At 34.8% G+C, this 17,664-nt stretch overlaps 1 protein-coding gene across 1 annotated transcript in view; it reads right to left on the bottom strand.

The window, feature by feature from the left end:
* LOC125650503 (nuclear valosin-containing protein-like) overlaps window positions 1–17,444 on the bottom strand; it is a 76,395-nt gene extending 58,951 nt beyond the window's left edge. Inside the window, exons 1-5 of the mRNA XM_048878868.2 lie at window positions 17,215–17,444; window positions 8,216–8,286; window positions 7,249–7,298; window positions 3,801–3,888; window positions 1,236–1,320 (exon numbers count right to left, since the gene is read on the bottom strand). Coding sequence (XP_048734825.1) covers window positions 1,236–1,320; window positions 3,801–3,888; window positions 7,249–7,298; window positions 8,216–8,286; window positions 17,215–17,328 — 408 coding nt within the window. The 5' untranslated portion in view covers window positions 17,329–17,444. The remainder of the gene's footprint in view (window positions 1–1,235; window positions 1,321–3,800; window positions 3,889–7,248; window positions 7,299–8,215; window positions 8,287–17,214) is intronic.
* Between the last annotated feature and the right edge of the window lie 220 nt (window positions 17,445–17,664).

The raw sequence follows: 17,664 nt of genomic DNA, 5'->3' as shown, positions 1-17,664 counted from the left end.
AAGGTTTTCCTTTCCCTACTTTAATATAAATTTATGTTATCCATGATTTGTTTTTAAATATTTATACAAATGCATTGTATAGAATTAAATTCCTGAAAAACAATTAATAAATGATTGATACTGACAGGGATAATCAGTTTTCGTGAAGTTACTTTTGCCGTTTTACGGATAAAGCGTATATATATGCACTTGTATATGGTCATCTTCCGACATTGGTATATGGTAATCTACCCTTATATTGAATGTGTGGTTCAATAAAGGTAACATGAGAAGTTTTTGTAAAATGTGTTTTACAAGCGATGCATGCACATGTATATGGCAATTTAATGATTTATTTATAGTATTGCTGAACAAACGATCTGTTTTCAGTTTATGATCAGTATATTTTTTTTTTTTACGTTAACGGGAGATAACTCGCGTTTGTTGATGGCATTAATCATCTACAGGTGAGACCGCGGCGAGGACAGCGGGACCGCGGGGGAGCGCGGGATATGCAGGGTTACCTGAGCTATACCGCGGTAGCTCTATCCCGCGGGGGGAGCGTGGAAAATACGGAATCCGCGTTGGCCGTACTGTACCTTTGTTAAGCATTCAAAACATTAAAAATAAAAAAAATAAAAATTTGAAAATTTTCAGCTGAAATCTCGTGTCCATGTCCCTTCAAAGTAAAGAATACTACTTAGTCAAAATTTTTGCTGCATATTACACACAAACTGCTTTTCCCCCCAATTTTCAGGCCCAAAAAGAGGGTGCATATTAAATACAAATGTGTATTATATTAAGCAAAATATGGTAATTTGATACATGGGAGCATGTTCTGCATATGATAAAGTTTTGAACCGAGGTAGTAATTTTATTTTGCAGGGGTTTCAATAGTCTCGTTTAAAGTCAGCATTTCACAAATTCTATGGTTGTTATAATGATCTAATTTGCTAATACAAACTCTCCTTAGGTCGAATGCTGTCTGACGTGTTTCATACCGATTGCTTGGTCGTTCTTTACATACTGATTTTGACTATGGATTACTCCGTTTACTTAATCAAGATATAGGGCTCACTGCAGGTGTGAGAGGTCAACAGCGGATACTTACTCCTCCTAGGAGCCTGATCCTACCTCACGTGTTTCCAGTGGTTGGTGTTTGGCCTACTCTTACTTTTGTATTCTAAGGATTTATGAGATTGATCCTCATTTGTTATCTCCACTTTTTTATACACATTGTATATCTGTATGCTCACCTGGTAGTTGATGTAATTAGAATTGTCATCTGAAAAACTGGCATCACTGTCATTAGCAATAACGTCGGAATCAGAGTCTGAATCACTACAACAAATATGTGTACACAGCTATAGATACTCATGATGATATACCTTCATCTATGCTGATAAAACATATACTGACAGGTCAATCCTTACTCATTACATATATATATCATTCATGTTTATAACAAACAAAATATTTCCTAAATTACAGCAAATAACTAGGATACAGAAAGATATCAGAATGGTGATATCATAGATAAAATCTAAATCCTTATTCTCAACACCTATAAAATTATAATACATGTACCTTAAAATCACAAGGTCTCTTTATTGTACATGCTGTAGGTGATAAATGTCAGAATTCGTGAGTTTTATAAATGATTTTGCTTCCATCAAACAAAATTTTATTTTGCCCCAAAGGTCAAAGAAATGAGAGCAAAGGAAGGGGCTATTGTTTTCATTAAATCTGTCTCTTTGTCTGACTGCAACTCAACCTTGGTCATAAATTTTAAACAGAGATGTCATATTTGCAGAGCTGAAACAATTCACAGAAATCTCGATACTGTTCAATATAAATGCTCGATTCAATGTTCGATTCATTGCTTCGATTTTCAGTTCGATACCTTTATTACAATCTGGTTGAACAGTAAAACACATCTGACAGGCTCAGCCAGTACTTATCATTTCTCCCTGCATGAAGGACAAAATAGCGTCAAATAACCTTCAGACTTGTTTGCCTTGAGTCCTACGAAAATAATAATGAACTTTTATCAGTTTAAACTACAGAGCCAACAGGCGTTGGCAATTTGGAAACGTTTCACTTTTGAAATTATGATTGCGAATCCTAGTAATTAAATTTTTCTTCAATGTTATTGGTTTCGTCTGTAAATTGTATCGTATTGAAAGTATTGAATCGTGGCATATATAAGTATTACAATATGTATCGTATCGTGAAGGGGAAGTATCCAGTGCTCGAGCTGGGCTTCGCCATTTTCGCCAATGGCGAATTTTTTTCAAAAATGGCGAAAAAAAAATTAAAGTGGCGAAAATCCCATTTTGTAGTAAATTGTATTTTAAAATCTGTCTTGTGTTTTCCTTTGTCAGTGACACATTATCGCCTGTTTGTTTATGCAGTCAAAATTTGTTTATTCAGTCAACGCGTGCGACCGGAAATCTCGCGTTGCTCCAGTGCACACAGAGCTGGTCACGATGGCCAGATAATAGCCTCAGGTAATGTATGGCTGCAAAAATGTCGGTGATTATGTAATAAAGTACATCGGACAGCTGTGTACCCGGCTGTGGTCAATTGTTTAACATTTGAAGTCTTATTCATTATCGTGTTATCATCTTCACATTAATGTCAATTCTTAACCACAGAACCAACCGGTAATTAAATTGGCCGTATTATTGTGTATAATGTATATACATCAATTGTTTGTTTTTGCGGACAAGCTCGTTGATTACAAGATTTTAATTTTGATGGGTTTGATTTTAGTTCGAAATTTCATAAACAATGCGGTCGGTCACCATTGATATGGACATAGCAATTTTAATAAATAATTTTCTTTGAAGTTCGGTGCGCAACATTATAAAAATGTTAATCTCATAAGACTATGCACCCCATTCTATTTTGACACTAAACTCGTAGCTTCTGACCCATGTCAGTCTAGAATTAAACAAAAATATCATTGTTTGGCTTTACAGTCAACCCCACCTGCTCAAACATTTTATTCTGTCCAAATTGCAAAATCTTCCATACCAAAACGGACATTTATTAGGGAATGGTTGAGATACGACTCTAAATTGGGCTTGATGTTTTGTGACATCTGCATTTCGGGCAAAGTACACAATGTTTTCACTGAGGGGTGTAGCATCATGGAGTTTATATTTATATGATTTATTACCTGATTTCTGATTTCCATAATATAATTTATCAAAAAACAAATCAACTTCTTAATAATTCAGAAAGAAGTGTTTAGGTATGGTAGGTGGATATGATTAAGTAATATAACTGATTCAAAATGCTAAAATCAGTGTAATGAATAAAACAATATGATGGAAATAATCGTAAAGCATGAGATTATTTGCGCTGCGCCGCACCCCGAAAAAGTGGCGAAAGGTAATTTTGGTCCAGTGGGAGCACTGGAAGTATCATTTCAGCCCTACATATTTGTACACTGAAATGTCAAGGTCAATGCTTGTCATCAAATGTCATTCATTAAGGTTAAAAGTAAAATGTGCCACAAGGCCATTCTTGGTGACATCATGTTTCAAACATGTAATGACGTTATGTTTTGATATTGTATAAAGAGTTCAAGATATGTTTGAGAAACAATTGAGGCAAATATAACCTTGATAAACAACCTTGACCTATATCAGTCACATTACTTTAATGAACATTCAGTTTGCCCGGCATGAAATCTCTATTTCATAAAGGTATGACTTCAGTTCAAGTTGCAGACAAATATAGACAGACCAAATATTATACCATGCTCTCCTGAACTCCAGGGGCATAAAATTTGCATATAAATTCTGGCATACCTGGAGGAGGTGGTTCTTCGTTTACTCATATGTTTCTGCTCCAGTCTTGACAAAGAGTCAGTTTCTTTCCTTCTTATCATTTCATAGGCTGAAAAATAAAAAACAGCCTGAGAAGCAGTGTCAAGCTGGACCCTGCTGTACGAAGGTTTGTTAATTTAACTAACTAACTTTAACTAACAGTCAACTTGTCGTTAACTCTTACATTTATATAGTGTTAACTAGACATTAACTGTCATTTAAACTTAATCATCTTTTGTGCAACTGGGTCCAGACTTGTAGAGATTGTTTGCCAATATTCTCTATATAAACACTAAACAATTCTGAGAAAAAGATAGAACATCATGCTTAGCTGTGAAACAGAAATTCAGCAACCTAGACATCACAGATCAGGGATCGACATTAATGGCTGTCCGACTGCCTGAGGCAAGTGAAAACCCCAATTCAGACAAGTGAAACTCAATACACACTTGCCCGATGGGGCAAGTGATTATTTCAGTAGGAAATGTGATTATCAAAATAATTGTGTTAAGCTTGATGAATATCTATTAGAAAGTAAAGTCCAACTCTGTATTACTGAATTGTCAGTTAAATTTAATACTACTACATTGTACTAGTATCTAATCCTAAGAATACCCCCCCCCCCCCTGCTTACCCCAATCTCCCAAAGGGTGTTGTTAATAGGTATAAATTACTTCTTTCCTGAGTGTAAAAATATGGTATGCCTTTGTAGAAGAAAATGGAAGATATATTCCGAACACAAATCCATGGCATAAACCTATAATTTTCACCTTGAGATCAAAGGTCAAGGTCATAAAGGTCATGAATGTACATGACACATAGTCTCATGGTGATACACCCATGTCTTATGGTATGACAATGTCAAAACCCTATAATCAATTTTGACCTTGAGGTCAAAGTTCAAGGTCATATAGAGGTCATGAAGGTACCCAACATATCGTCTCATGGTGATACACTCCTATGTCAAATATGGTATGCCTATGTCAAAGAACAAAGAAGTTATGGCCCGGACACAAATCCATTGTAAACAACCTTTAATTTTGACCTTGAGGTCAAGGTCATATAGAGGTCATGAAGGTACTTGACACATTGTCTCATTGTGACCCACCTGTGTGCCAAATATGGTATGCCAAAGTCAAAGAACAAAGAAGTTATGGCCCGGACACGAATCTGCAGACAGACAGACGGACAGACAGACAGACAGACAGAGTGATTCCTACATACCCCCCAGAACTTCGTTCGGGGGGTATAATAACACTAAAGAAGATGTAATTTAAGTGTTTTACACATGAACACTATATAGTAAGTTTAGCCCCACTCTGGGGTCAGAACCCCTACCCTGGGGATCATGAAATTTACAATTTTGGTAGAGGCCTTCCTGTTCTACATCACTATACATTTAGTTTATCTTACACATGTGAGGTTCTTGAGGAGAAGATTTTTGAAAATTTTCGGAAGTTTTTGCCCTGCCCTTAGGGCCCTAGGGGTGCAGCAATCATGAAATTTACAATTTATGTCCCCCCCTTGTCCCAAAGATGCTTCATATCAAATTTTAAAAGAAATGGAATAGAAGTTATCAAGAAGAAGTTAAAAATGTTCAATTGTTAACGCACGACGCACGTCGCACGACAACCAATTGCAATAGGTCAACTAAGTAAATCTGGTGACCTAAAATATATCCAAATTAAAAAGAAAATGTGAGATTCAGGCGGTGTAACAATTGTAACAAGATGTACTGTGAGCAACGCTCACTAAGAATACCCCCCGCTTACCCCAATCTCCCAAAGGGTGTTGTTAATAGGTATAAATTACCTCTTTCCTGAGTGTAAAAATATGGTATGCATTTGTAGAAGAAAATGGAAGATATAGTCCAAACACAAATCCATGGCATAAACCTATAATTTTCACCTTGAGATCAAAGGTCAAGGTCATAAAGAGGTCATGAATGTACATGACACATAGTCTCATGGTGATACACCCATGTCTTATGGTATGACTATGTCAAAACCCTATAATCAATTTTGACCTTGAGGTCAAAGTTCAAGGTCATATACAGGTCATGAAGGTACTCGACACATCGTCTCATGGTGATACACTCATGTGTCAAATATGATATGCCTATGTCAAAGAACAAAGAAGTCATGGCCCGGACATGAATCCATTGTAAAAACCTTTAATTTTGACCTTGAGGTCAAGGTCATATGGAGGTCATGAAGGTACATGACACATCGTCTCCTGGTGATACACTCATGTGTCAAATATGGTATGCCTATGTCAAAGAACAAAGAAGTTATGGCCCGGACACGAATCCATTGTAAAAAACCTTTAATTTTGACCTTGAGGTCAAGGTCATATGGAGGTGATGAAGGTACATGACACATCATCTCCTGGTGATACACTCATGTGTCAAATATGGTATGCCTATGTCAAAGAACAAAGAAGTTATGGCCCGGACACGAATCCATTGTAAAAAAAACCTTTAATTTTGACCTTGAGGTCAAGGGTCAAGGTCATATAGAGGTCATGAAGGTACATGACACATCGTCTCATGGTGATCTACCTGTGTGCCAAATATGGTATGCCTAAGTCAAAGAACAAAGAAGTTATGGCCCGGACACGAATCTGCACAGACAGACAGACGGACAGACGGACGGACGGACGGACAGACGGACAGACAGACAGACAGAGTGATTCCTATATACCCCCCAGAACTTCGTTCGGGGGGTATAATTATTAGGTTTAACTGACACCGACAGCAGTATGACATGTATCATGTTTCAGAAATGCCTGCAGCGCTACACCCGCTATTGCTCGTACTTTGCATTTCCTCACCGGTAATATAATTTACAGAATTCTAGCATCCATGAATATTTCATTGAGTTATTGAATAAAACCTGATTTGTTACACTTTCAAAACTTTTTAATTGTAATAATACATTGAACATTTGAATCAAATGCATGCATCAAAATTATATCCCTGTTCATTTGTTTTCGGTGAAAAAATTTATTTTCCTACAATGACCATTGTAAATTTCTTATCTATCACTGTCAATGACATTTTTAATTAATTTAATTCAACTACAATAATGCAACTTGTATGGTATGATTCACAAGTAAAACATCTTACACTGAGGAAAAAGGGAAAACTCGAAACAGGAAAAACTATTCTAAAGAAATGAAAACTTAGCTATTCACCTGTTGACAGAGAGAGAGAGCTAATTAAAATCACTGGTTGATAGTTGATGGTTGATTAGAGTCTAAAAAAATTTGGACAGCTAAGTTTTTCATTCGGACAAGTGAAAGTTCGAGTTTACTTGCCCAAAGGGCAAGTGAGATAAAAAGTTAATGTTTATCCCTGCAGATTGATCCCATTAATTGAAAACACCATTGCCCACATCAACAAGACACCTCTACATAAAAAGTTAAGTACCTTTTTCTACAGACTTATAAAAAGCATTTTTCTTCTTCCTCCCATATTCTCTGAAAACAAAAAGATGTAATGAATCATAGCAAATGTTTACAAGTAGTGTTATGATTTTAGTTCTTCTTTATAAACACAAAATGAAATTATATAAAGGCCGTTTCCCTGTCCAAAACTCAGAATTTAAAGCAGAAATCTGCAAATAAGTCCTGAAGCATATTTCTTTAGCTTCCATTTACATGCAGTAAAAGTTGGTTAATGTTATCATTGCACAGAAATGGGGACTTCTACGATGGATCCTGATTCGGAAACATTGATCATTTGAACCAATTAGAAATTGTAGGAAATAGTTCCATTCAGTAATACATAATGTATCGCAGAGACAACACTAATTAGAGAATATTCCATTTCCAATAATTATGCATACTGTATATCGCATTTTATTTGCAAGATCATTATTTACGCATACTTTTGTTACACTAGTCATTCGCAAAAACTTAGTTTTCACGAACAAACTCCTACATATAGAAAACTTAAGCAATATACAATGATTCGTGAAAGATGTATCTCGCAATTAAAAACATCATTGTGCAAAATAAAGGTGATATACAGTAGTTAGTATCTGCTGTCTTCATTTTATGATAACAAATTATGTGTATACATCAAGTGTTGCATCAATTCATCTACAAAAGTAATTGGGGCATCCCTACATACAGTTCAATTCATCTTATAGACATTCAATACTCAGGCATGAATTTCAAACCCAAATCCTTCAAAATTGTTCATTATCCTTTCATTATACATGGAATACCTTAACATTTAAAACTGACAATGGATATAATAGTAGAAACATTTACACATAAAACAGAAAATTAGAGTGTGCTCCACTACATTGATTGTAATATATTTTTTAGGTTTCCTTATACTCACCAATACATTGATTGTAATATATTTTAATAGGTTTTCTTATACTAACCCATATTGTCTCTGGAGATCTTCAGCCATAGATTTCAGATTAACATTTTTGGACTTCTGAGCATCCAAGTACTGAAATGTGAAAAATTTCAGTGTATAAAATATCTTCAAAACTTCATTGTTCAAGATTATATTTATCTATTTTAGATTAGATTGTGTACACTGTGCTAATTGAAATAAAATTCATGGCATTCAGTTTTTGCAATAAAGGACCTGGGGTGTAATAAGGAGCTAATAATGTGCATGCGAATTAATACAAGCAGTTAGGGGCTGCATTAGGCCCCTAAAGGGTCCAGTGCAAAGTCCTGATGGGTGCTCAGAGTGTAAACCCCTCAGAAACTAGTGAATTTTCAGAATTTCTGAAAGTAAAAATCAAGTTTCCAGAATACAACACTTACTAAAACTATATCTGCTCTAAAATGAATTCAGTATAGTGAATTGCAATGTACTCAGCAAAATATATAGAATTTTGAAGGTAATTCTATTTCATTTGTACAATTCTGCACATTTCTTGATAAATCTATTTGAATGCTAGAGAATCCATATATATTCAAGTGTCATTTAAACAATTGTCATTAATAGACAAACTGTGTTCTGTAAATCTAAGAATGGCATAATACAATTGTTTTACATCTATTCAAAACATATATAAACATATAAAGTCATTGTTCATTGAAAAAGAAATTTAGCTTTTTTTCTGAAATTGCTGATGACATCACGAACCTCATGGGGATTGATTCTTTCTGTTTTCTTCTACCTATATTGGATTTTAAGGTCAATTTTGACAATTTAAAGGGGGGTTTCCAGGAATCAGGTGGGACATATCGACTGATTTTAATTATATCGTGGGCTGTTGTTTTTGACTAAATAAAGCATCAGTGCAGAAATCACATTGCATTCCCGTCACTTGACTCTCTACGCTCAGTAGTTGTTGTTTACATTGTAGACCTTTACAGATCAAACTACCGACTCCAGTGGTATATATATATTTATTTTTACAAAGCCTCTGACATTTCATACAGATTTGTAGTTTTTGCCATTTGTTATCCAACAGTCTTACACATTCATTTATTTAACACTTCTGAGATCTTACAGTGAGTAATTTTCAGTTGTTAATACTTTGGAAATCCTTCAAAATAATACTAAGGATGTGGTGATCCCCACTGATTACAGATAAAACATGACTTACATACATCAACAAATACCTCAAGATGAGAATCGGAACATCACCAGTGTCAGTACATCATTATAGAGGGCAAAGGGTCATGAGAGCAGAGCTCTCCCTATAGGTAACACGTATATACATGTTTTAAAGGAAAATATAGAAAACTAATGAAAAATTAAATACCTATGGAACTTGAACATTTTGGTCGATTGGAATACAAGCGCATGTACATGTATTTCTCCATTCTAAATCTCGTCTACCCTAGTTCATGTCGTTCTGAGATGTTAGACCAATTCAACTTAATTGATAGATTATCATCCCCGCCTGCCCCTAAAAAATCGACCCGCCCAGAATTTTTTTATTTTGCGGAGCTTGCGATTTCCGGAAAATTTTCATGTCCGACTCCGGTATTTACACTTCTTGTTTACATTTCCGGTATAGCAACATGAAAAGCCACGCGAAGAAAATAGATCATACTATGGTTTCCTTAATTTCCCACCTTCTTACAGGTGTAAATGAAAGGAAAGGATTAATGTGCTTCATATCTTAAAGAAGTTTGATATCTTTCCGTGTTTGAAATTAAAGCTTAACCTGGAATTAGTCTGTGAAATAAGCATATATCCATCTGGCATTAAATGATGCACTACTTTGTCATTAATATTTTTCTCAGAAAATAAAAATAAAAAAATAAAATCCTCCCACCCGCCCCATACTTTTTGGTGACCCTGGATGATAATCTACTAATTAAGTTGAATTGGCCTTACATAAAATCCGTATAAACATGTAAATCATATTTTCTTAATCATATATAATCACTCCTCGATTAAAACGATTGTCTCATGTCTCCTTATGTTTGTAAATTTGCTAAACACCGACGCTGAATATGACATCACAATGCATTGTTTACATCAATATTGCGTTAAATTTCCCAAGTTCAATGAATAGGAGGATCAACTTTCTAAAATTAGGATGCTTTGATAGAGCTCTGTCCTCACACGTTATGTGCTAACTTCGGGATATTTTTTGTCCTATTATGGATATCAGCTATTAATACTATAGTTACAAGCAGGTTGGGAACACTTCCCCTGTGGCGAGATCTTTTCGCTAAAACGTGATTATCCCTCTTTAGCGAGAAATAAACATTACCATAAGGCTTAAATAAAAATTGATTTGTTTGATGTACTCCAACCGCCCCATGAAATTTGCCTCGAACCGATCATTTTTTCCCCGAAAAGTAGACATTCTTCGAATTAGTTTTAAACCTTATGCCAATTTTTTTTTTTGGACTAGTTGTTTTACGAAATTTTCGTTATCAAAATGTCCTTTGGATGTCTTTTGGTTCTACTTTCATCTTGATACTGACCATTTGTTAATCTGGGAACTTTTCAAAAACTTTTCTATATGAACGATCAAATATATGTAGGATATTCATTTAAAAAATATTAAAATCTTATTTCTATTCCAGATACGTTTACAATGGATTTATATGAGGAAAATAGCTCTTTCTGAGGCTAATTCTGACATGCAATCGTTTACTGAAAACTGGCACAAGATCTGAATATTGTGATAAGTTTTACAATTTGAAAAAAAGGTGAACGTTTTCTTTTCATCACTATATATATGCATTAATATCGTTTTGCTTTTACGGTGAACTGCTTAGAATCGGTAAACGACTTAAGTGAACCCAATCTAATTAAAATCAGATCCTAGGATACACTCACAATCGCTATAATAGTAATCTATAATTAGCGATATGTAATTCAGATAAACAAGAGAGACAACTCAATTTCGCAGAGATCGTGTGACAAGACTATTTTACCGTATAAAAATAAAATTTAAATACATACGGGTAGAATATAAATTAATCCATATCAATTAACCATGATTCCGGTGTCAACTGACTCTGTGCAATATTTCAAAGCAATGCACAGAAATTCCTGAAATATCGCACAGCTTCAATTAAACTTTAAAATGACGTTTTTCAGTAACAAATAACTTAGGTAAGGTTTGCGATATTTTGACATGTAGTAAACAAAGTCATGTTGCATATCAGTATGTTCAGTAGGAATTTATCTTTTGAAAATTGACTTTTTAAAAAATCGCCCGTGTCATTTTTTGACCAGATGAGCTTAATTGTGTGATGTTTTACATTTACAGGATCTTTGTACAAACGGAAATACCAGTGTTATAAAAACTTATGGGGTAAAAAGCTGGTAGAATTTTTTTTAAGAAGTATTATCTATAAGATAATTTTTAATACTAGTTGGTAGAATTTTTTTATTTTAAAACACAAAAAAACAGCATTTTTTTTATATCTTTAATACTTTAAATTGGTTGCCATGGCAACAAAGAATGCATATTGAGCAGTTTTACAAGGTCTATGTCAGAAAAATTTCACTTTAAACATAATATTTGGACCATAAACATTTAAGAAACCATATAAAATTACTACCCACCGGGCTGTTTCCATGGTAACAGATTAAAAAGAATTATTTCATTTATGTGATTTGTTACTTTGTTTTATAATTGTACAACTTTTTGAAGAGTGCATTGAGCATTTTCATGAACAAAATACAATTCCAAATCACAAAACGACTTGTGAGGACGTGGTGTTTTATGTCTCGAACCAAGCGAGGGTTCCCTTCTGCCCCTGTCTGAGGTACTAAATTTCCCTGCCCTTTTGAAGCTGCTGTGGGAATCACTAAATTACTATATTATCTACCAACAAAATGAAGCAAGAAAATATGAACTCCCCTGTCGAGGCCTGATCGTATTTGTGGACAAAAGTTTGAAAGCCATGTTACTTTTAAAAATAAAAAATCACGTGGGATAGCGCACCAAAATTATGGCGGACCACGAGTGTCGGAGTCCGTGTTCAAATTGATGGTCCACATTTCTGAAAAAGCACACATATTATTTTGATATGGGATTATTTACATGTTATGACAATTTTTAAAATAAGTGAAAGGCACTTTTACTCTTAAGGATGTTCTCTCCTGGTTTGAATTTTTTCAGAAGTATCAAACTTTTTTGATAAACCATTTTAACTGATACATCTTTATCCCCTCAAAGTTGCCCCTTTGCTGAAACTTAATTTTTCATGAAAATCACCAATTTTCACAAGAAACACACTATAAAACAAATATTAAGGACAGAATAATCTTAATTGGCTTTCTTTTATTTTATGAAAATTAAGCATGATTAATTATTTCAATAACTTTTACATAAAATATATCACCAATTCTACAAAAAATCAAGTATTAACATAATTGTATAAAATATCACACAAATTTGAAGACCTATTTCATCAAAAAATTCAACCTAGGGAAAATATCTGTATCAAACTTTTTCTGAAATTACTAATGTAGATTTGAATCATATTTTTGCTTAATTTAAATGAAAAAAATGTGTGGGGTAGTGTGCATTGGAACAAAGATTTGAACCATTTTGTGTCCCCACCCCCTTCTTACACTGACATACATTCTAAACAATAACAATATACGATTTGTTATAAAATGTGTATTTTTCAATTCATATTTACAAATTCTATATATTTATTTCATTATATGATAAATAATCAGAAAACATAAATAATATATGCATATATACAATACTAATTCATTTATAACTACAGAATGTGTAAAACATATGCTCCCGCATCAGCATTTTCTAATTTCCATGCACTGTGACCTTGATCTTTGACCTTTTGACCCCAATGATAGGCATCTTCCCGTCTTTGTATGTATTCATATGTCCAAATTTGGTTTGAATAGAATGCAAAGTACTTGAGTTATTATCCAGAAACTAGTTTTAACAGTCAACTTCCATGTGGCCATGAGGAAGAAATCTGCACTTCCTGGTATGGTTCTTCATATGATGATAGCACAACTCATCCCTCTCACTGTGGTTACCAAATGGATGTAGCTAAAAAGCAAACATTGGAACTCAATTTCTATCAATACTGTAAATTCTTAACAATAGAACAGAATATACTATTTGATTTACCACCAGACTGCTAATATACCAACTTCTTTGTCTAGCCAGGGATTATGTTTTAATGCCTTGCCCAACAAATTGTTACTCTAAAAGAATTTCTTAGGCAAAATGTTATATGTGAATTTGTTAATGCATAAATGACTGTTTATGAAATATATGCTAAAATTCTAATCAGGATTTTTTTTAAATGTGCATTTTCAATACCCTATAAACAAATTTTAACATTAGGACTATTAAAACCTTTTGACAATTACACTTTGAAGGAATAATTAAAATAAAATTTTGATAAAATAATAATTTTAATTTTCCAGAACTGATTAGAAGCAATTTTCGATCTAGTAGCCCCCCCCCCCCCCCCCCCCCCCCCCCAAAAGTTTTAACTAATTTGTACACGAATGGTGCGCCATAATTCTGTAGATTGGAGAACCCCCCCTTTTCCCTTTGAACTCTTTTTAATGAATTAAATTCGCTGTATACTTTGGCGATTTTTTAAAACAATGATATAGATTACGCTTTTTAATCAAAATGATGCTTCAATAATGATACATTGAACGTTAGGAGCGAGATTCCCTCATGACCGACTAGGCGGGATCGGGAAGATCGCAGATCAATTTAGGTACAGATCTACATAGTTTGTAGATTTTATTTTCATAAAAAAAATATTGAAAAACTTACATATTCATTCAATACTATATCAGCAGCCTCTGATTCAGGTACTACATCGCTAACATCCTTCCATTCCCCCCTCTCGTCTGACACTAAGTACAGTACTGTACATAGTGTGTCACCATGTGCGTGGTTGTGTCTGCTTGTCTGTAATTTTCTTTGTCTGCCACTCACTTGTGAGAATATCAGATTCAGACTGATCTATAACTGCCGTTTTACTTCTAACGAATCGCTCATGTATGTTTCTGGACTGCTTTAGAATAGACTAAATGCGACATCGTACAGTGTACGTCTTCGAGCTCGAGTTTGTTTACAATCGTAACGTCATCACGAATGTCGTAAAATGAGAAAATAAGTAAAAAATTGTCATGTTTTAATTAATTTTTGTTAGTTTATTAACATTACTTACAAATAAAAACAGATATTAATGTTCTTTGTGCATACGAAATAAAACACACGCATCCCCATAGTTACGACTTTGAAAAGTATGGAGACTCACTCGCGGTAAAAGTACCACGACGAAAGTACACCCTTAAACTGAGACACACGAATGGAACATGATTATCACAACAAATGGAATGATGCAGAGAAGTCGGCATTAAAATTATATTCAGCAATATTAAAACTTTTTGTAAATTGTCGTCATCATGCAATTCCCATGGAATTCATGGATCACATTAAAGTGTTTCAGTGATTAGTATTATGAATGTCAAACCACAAATAGAAGAATCGATCGGTGGTAATAAAAAGGGGTGTTAATTTATTTATTAACAACTATAGAGGTCCTCATCCATGACGAATACAAAACGTCCTGAGAAAATCCCACGAGACATTGGAAGATTTATGTGTATTACAGGGTTTGAAATTAACTTTCTCAAGCACTAGTCTGTACGGACTAGTCACTATTGATGTTCACTAGTCCGCAAAGCATTTCACTAGTCCGTCCAGTATGAAAGGTGAATATAACGAACAGTGATCAATCTCATAACTCATATGTAAAGCAATACAAAATAGATAGTTGGGCAAACAAGTATATCATATTAAATGATCTTCATTTTATTCAATAGTATTTAATGAAATCAAACACATCACAGTTGCAAGCAATTCAGTTTCTTACACCTACAGAAGAAAAAGACCACCATACTTTATTTTGCATTCAAGATCTTCAGAAGCATACAGTAACCTTAGATTTAATCCTTTTATAAACATCCTCAAGTGCGTTCGAGATTGATGTTCCCGTTGTTTTCATGCTCAGTGCTTAGAGTCACAGGAGTTCGAAATTTTATCACTAATGACCAAGCCTATAGTGTTTCGAACTCCTGTGTTAGAGTCGCGAATGATGAGAACATGTGCGCACAAACGTGCTTGTTCTTAGATCTCACTACTTGCAGTTCTTGCACCTCGAACCCGTTCTCATGATGCGTACTCGGGAGTTCAGAATCGGCAGGAATTTGTGCTCGTTCGAAAGAACGACGGTCTCAAACGCACTCCATGTGTTATAGTCACACAAACACTTAACCATGCAGGTAATCGACCATAAGTTCAAACATCTATGAGACTCAGATAAATCTTGCTGAAATCTTAACCAATTCAAAATTGATTTCCGGATTTTCACTAGTCCGTACGGACTAGTGCTACAGAGAGTTTACTAGTCCGACACGTTTTTTATTATTCTCGGACTTACGGACATGAGGTAATTTCGAACCCTGTATTGTATACAATGTGTACAAAATGAATGGCAGTGTTATGTGTTTAATGAAAACATCAGAAAATTTGTAAATCTAATTTTCATGACATTCAAAAAAAAATAATACCGACCTACCTACCCAACTTGAAAAATGTGGGTCGGAGTACATCAAACAAACAAAATTTTAATGATGGCCTAAACAGGTGTTTTCAGTGAATTTATTGAAAATATGGCGCAAAATTCCGTGCAATGCTGAAGAAGTGTGACACACACTCAGCATGACATGAATTGTTTCTATAAAATTTACAACAGTCAAAAAATTCATATCAATCATGTGCTGCATAAGAGGGAAGGAGGCTGAAACCCAATGCACATCCTGAGTGTTTTTGTTTTGATTAATATAAATTTACAGAAGCAGAGTTCTTGAAAAGTGTCGGTATTGTCGGATTATCCGATAAAAGTAGTAAATGTCCGACACAAGTTACTTAATTGTCGGTCCTGATGGCCGATATAAGATCGGGATCGAAGTCCATTTTTACCGGGGGAAAATGGCAGCCATGTGGCTCATAAATTTTCAAACCGATGCTAAATCTAGCAACACATTGAAACGTAAACGTGAGGAATCAGTTGTGAGGAACTACGAGAAGATAAACCGATTGTATCTCCGCCTGGCAATCTGGGAGACAATGGCTTTTGTTTGCAGCAGTTTTACCTACTGCTTGGTGACACAATCTGCTCAACGTCGAAACTGACGAAAGACCAGCTACACCCGGGCAAAAGTGAGAGAAAAAGTAGTTACAACGATTGCAGAGGAAGATGAGAAAGAAGTGAGAGGAATAGACAGGATAGAGAGAAAAATGGAGGATGAGAGAGAAGTGGAGGGTGAGAGAGAAATAGAGCAAGAAAGTGACTCTGATAGTGAAAGTGAGGAAGATTCATTCAGAGTGTAGGGAAGATGAGAAAGGGTACGAAAAGATAATTTATGAACTTATAGCCGAGATGGAGATTGAATACAATTACACATGTAGTTGATTTTAAATAAATTTATGAAAACCTCAAAAGCGATGCATTTTTATCTGGACTGACAAAATTTTGTTTCGGCTGACACTATTTCTAACAGTGTCAGACCAAATGTCTGACACTTCAAAAGAAATTTCAAGAACTCTGCAGAAGTATCAGATATTTTAGCACTTTTTCCTCTTTTCACTTGAAACACGAAGAGTTGTATTCCACAGGTGTTTTTCTCGGTTGTACGGGATATGTTTGCTCTCGCTATAGAGGGATAATCGCGTTTTTGCGAGAATATCTCGCTATAGGGGAAGTGTTCCCAACCTGACTAATGCCGATACTTTTTGCTTCGTCCTCCAACACGGACACGCCGTCAGACATATTATTATATATAGATAAATTCGCTATCCATTAAACTGATTAGTGTGCTTCTTCCCTCGTGATCAATAAACGTTTCCCAAAACCATGAAACCTTTACCTGTCTCACACGTGGGACCAGCCTTGGGTCCCCGATATAACCAGCTTGACTCCTCGGTCTCTTTTGATCAGAGTTCTGGGGGCTTCTGCCATCGTTAATTTTTCGTTTCATCATATTTATTATCGATTTTATATTTACAATATACAAAACAAGATTTTATCGTTTAAACAACATTTGTTGCGCCAAGCACTTTCACCAACGAATTCGAAACGGGAAGTTTTGATGTGAATGTAGTATTAAACCCGAAGACAACCCCATAATTCACGGATAAGTCCAACTCTTTCATTCACTTTTCTTTTGGATTTGTTATTTCTTGATTGTATTTACTTTCTGTATGGTACATGAATGATATTCTACTAATATTTCTCTATTGGTTTCTATTTTTCCTTCGCGCAAGTTTATATGTGTTATATAGAGCGGTCACATCACAGGTGCTTGAGGACAGGAAAC

This window comes from Ostrea edulis, chromosome 5 (assembly GCF_947568905.1).
Source record: "Ostrea edulis chromosome 5, xbOstEdul1.1, whole genome shotgun sequence".
In the NCBI taxonomy this organism is placed as follows: Eukaryota; Metazoa; Mollusca; class Bivalvia; order Ostreida; family Ostreidae; genus Ostrea; species Ostrea edulis.
Note: the sequence above shows the minus strand (reverse complement) of the source record. Positions and strands in the feature narration are given on the sequence as shown.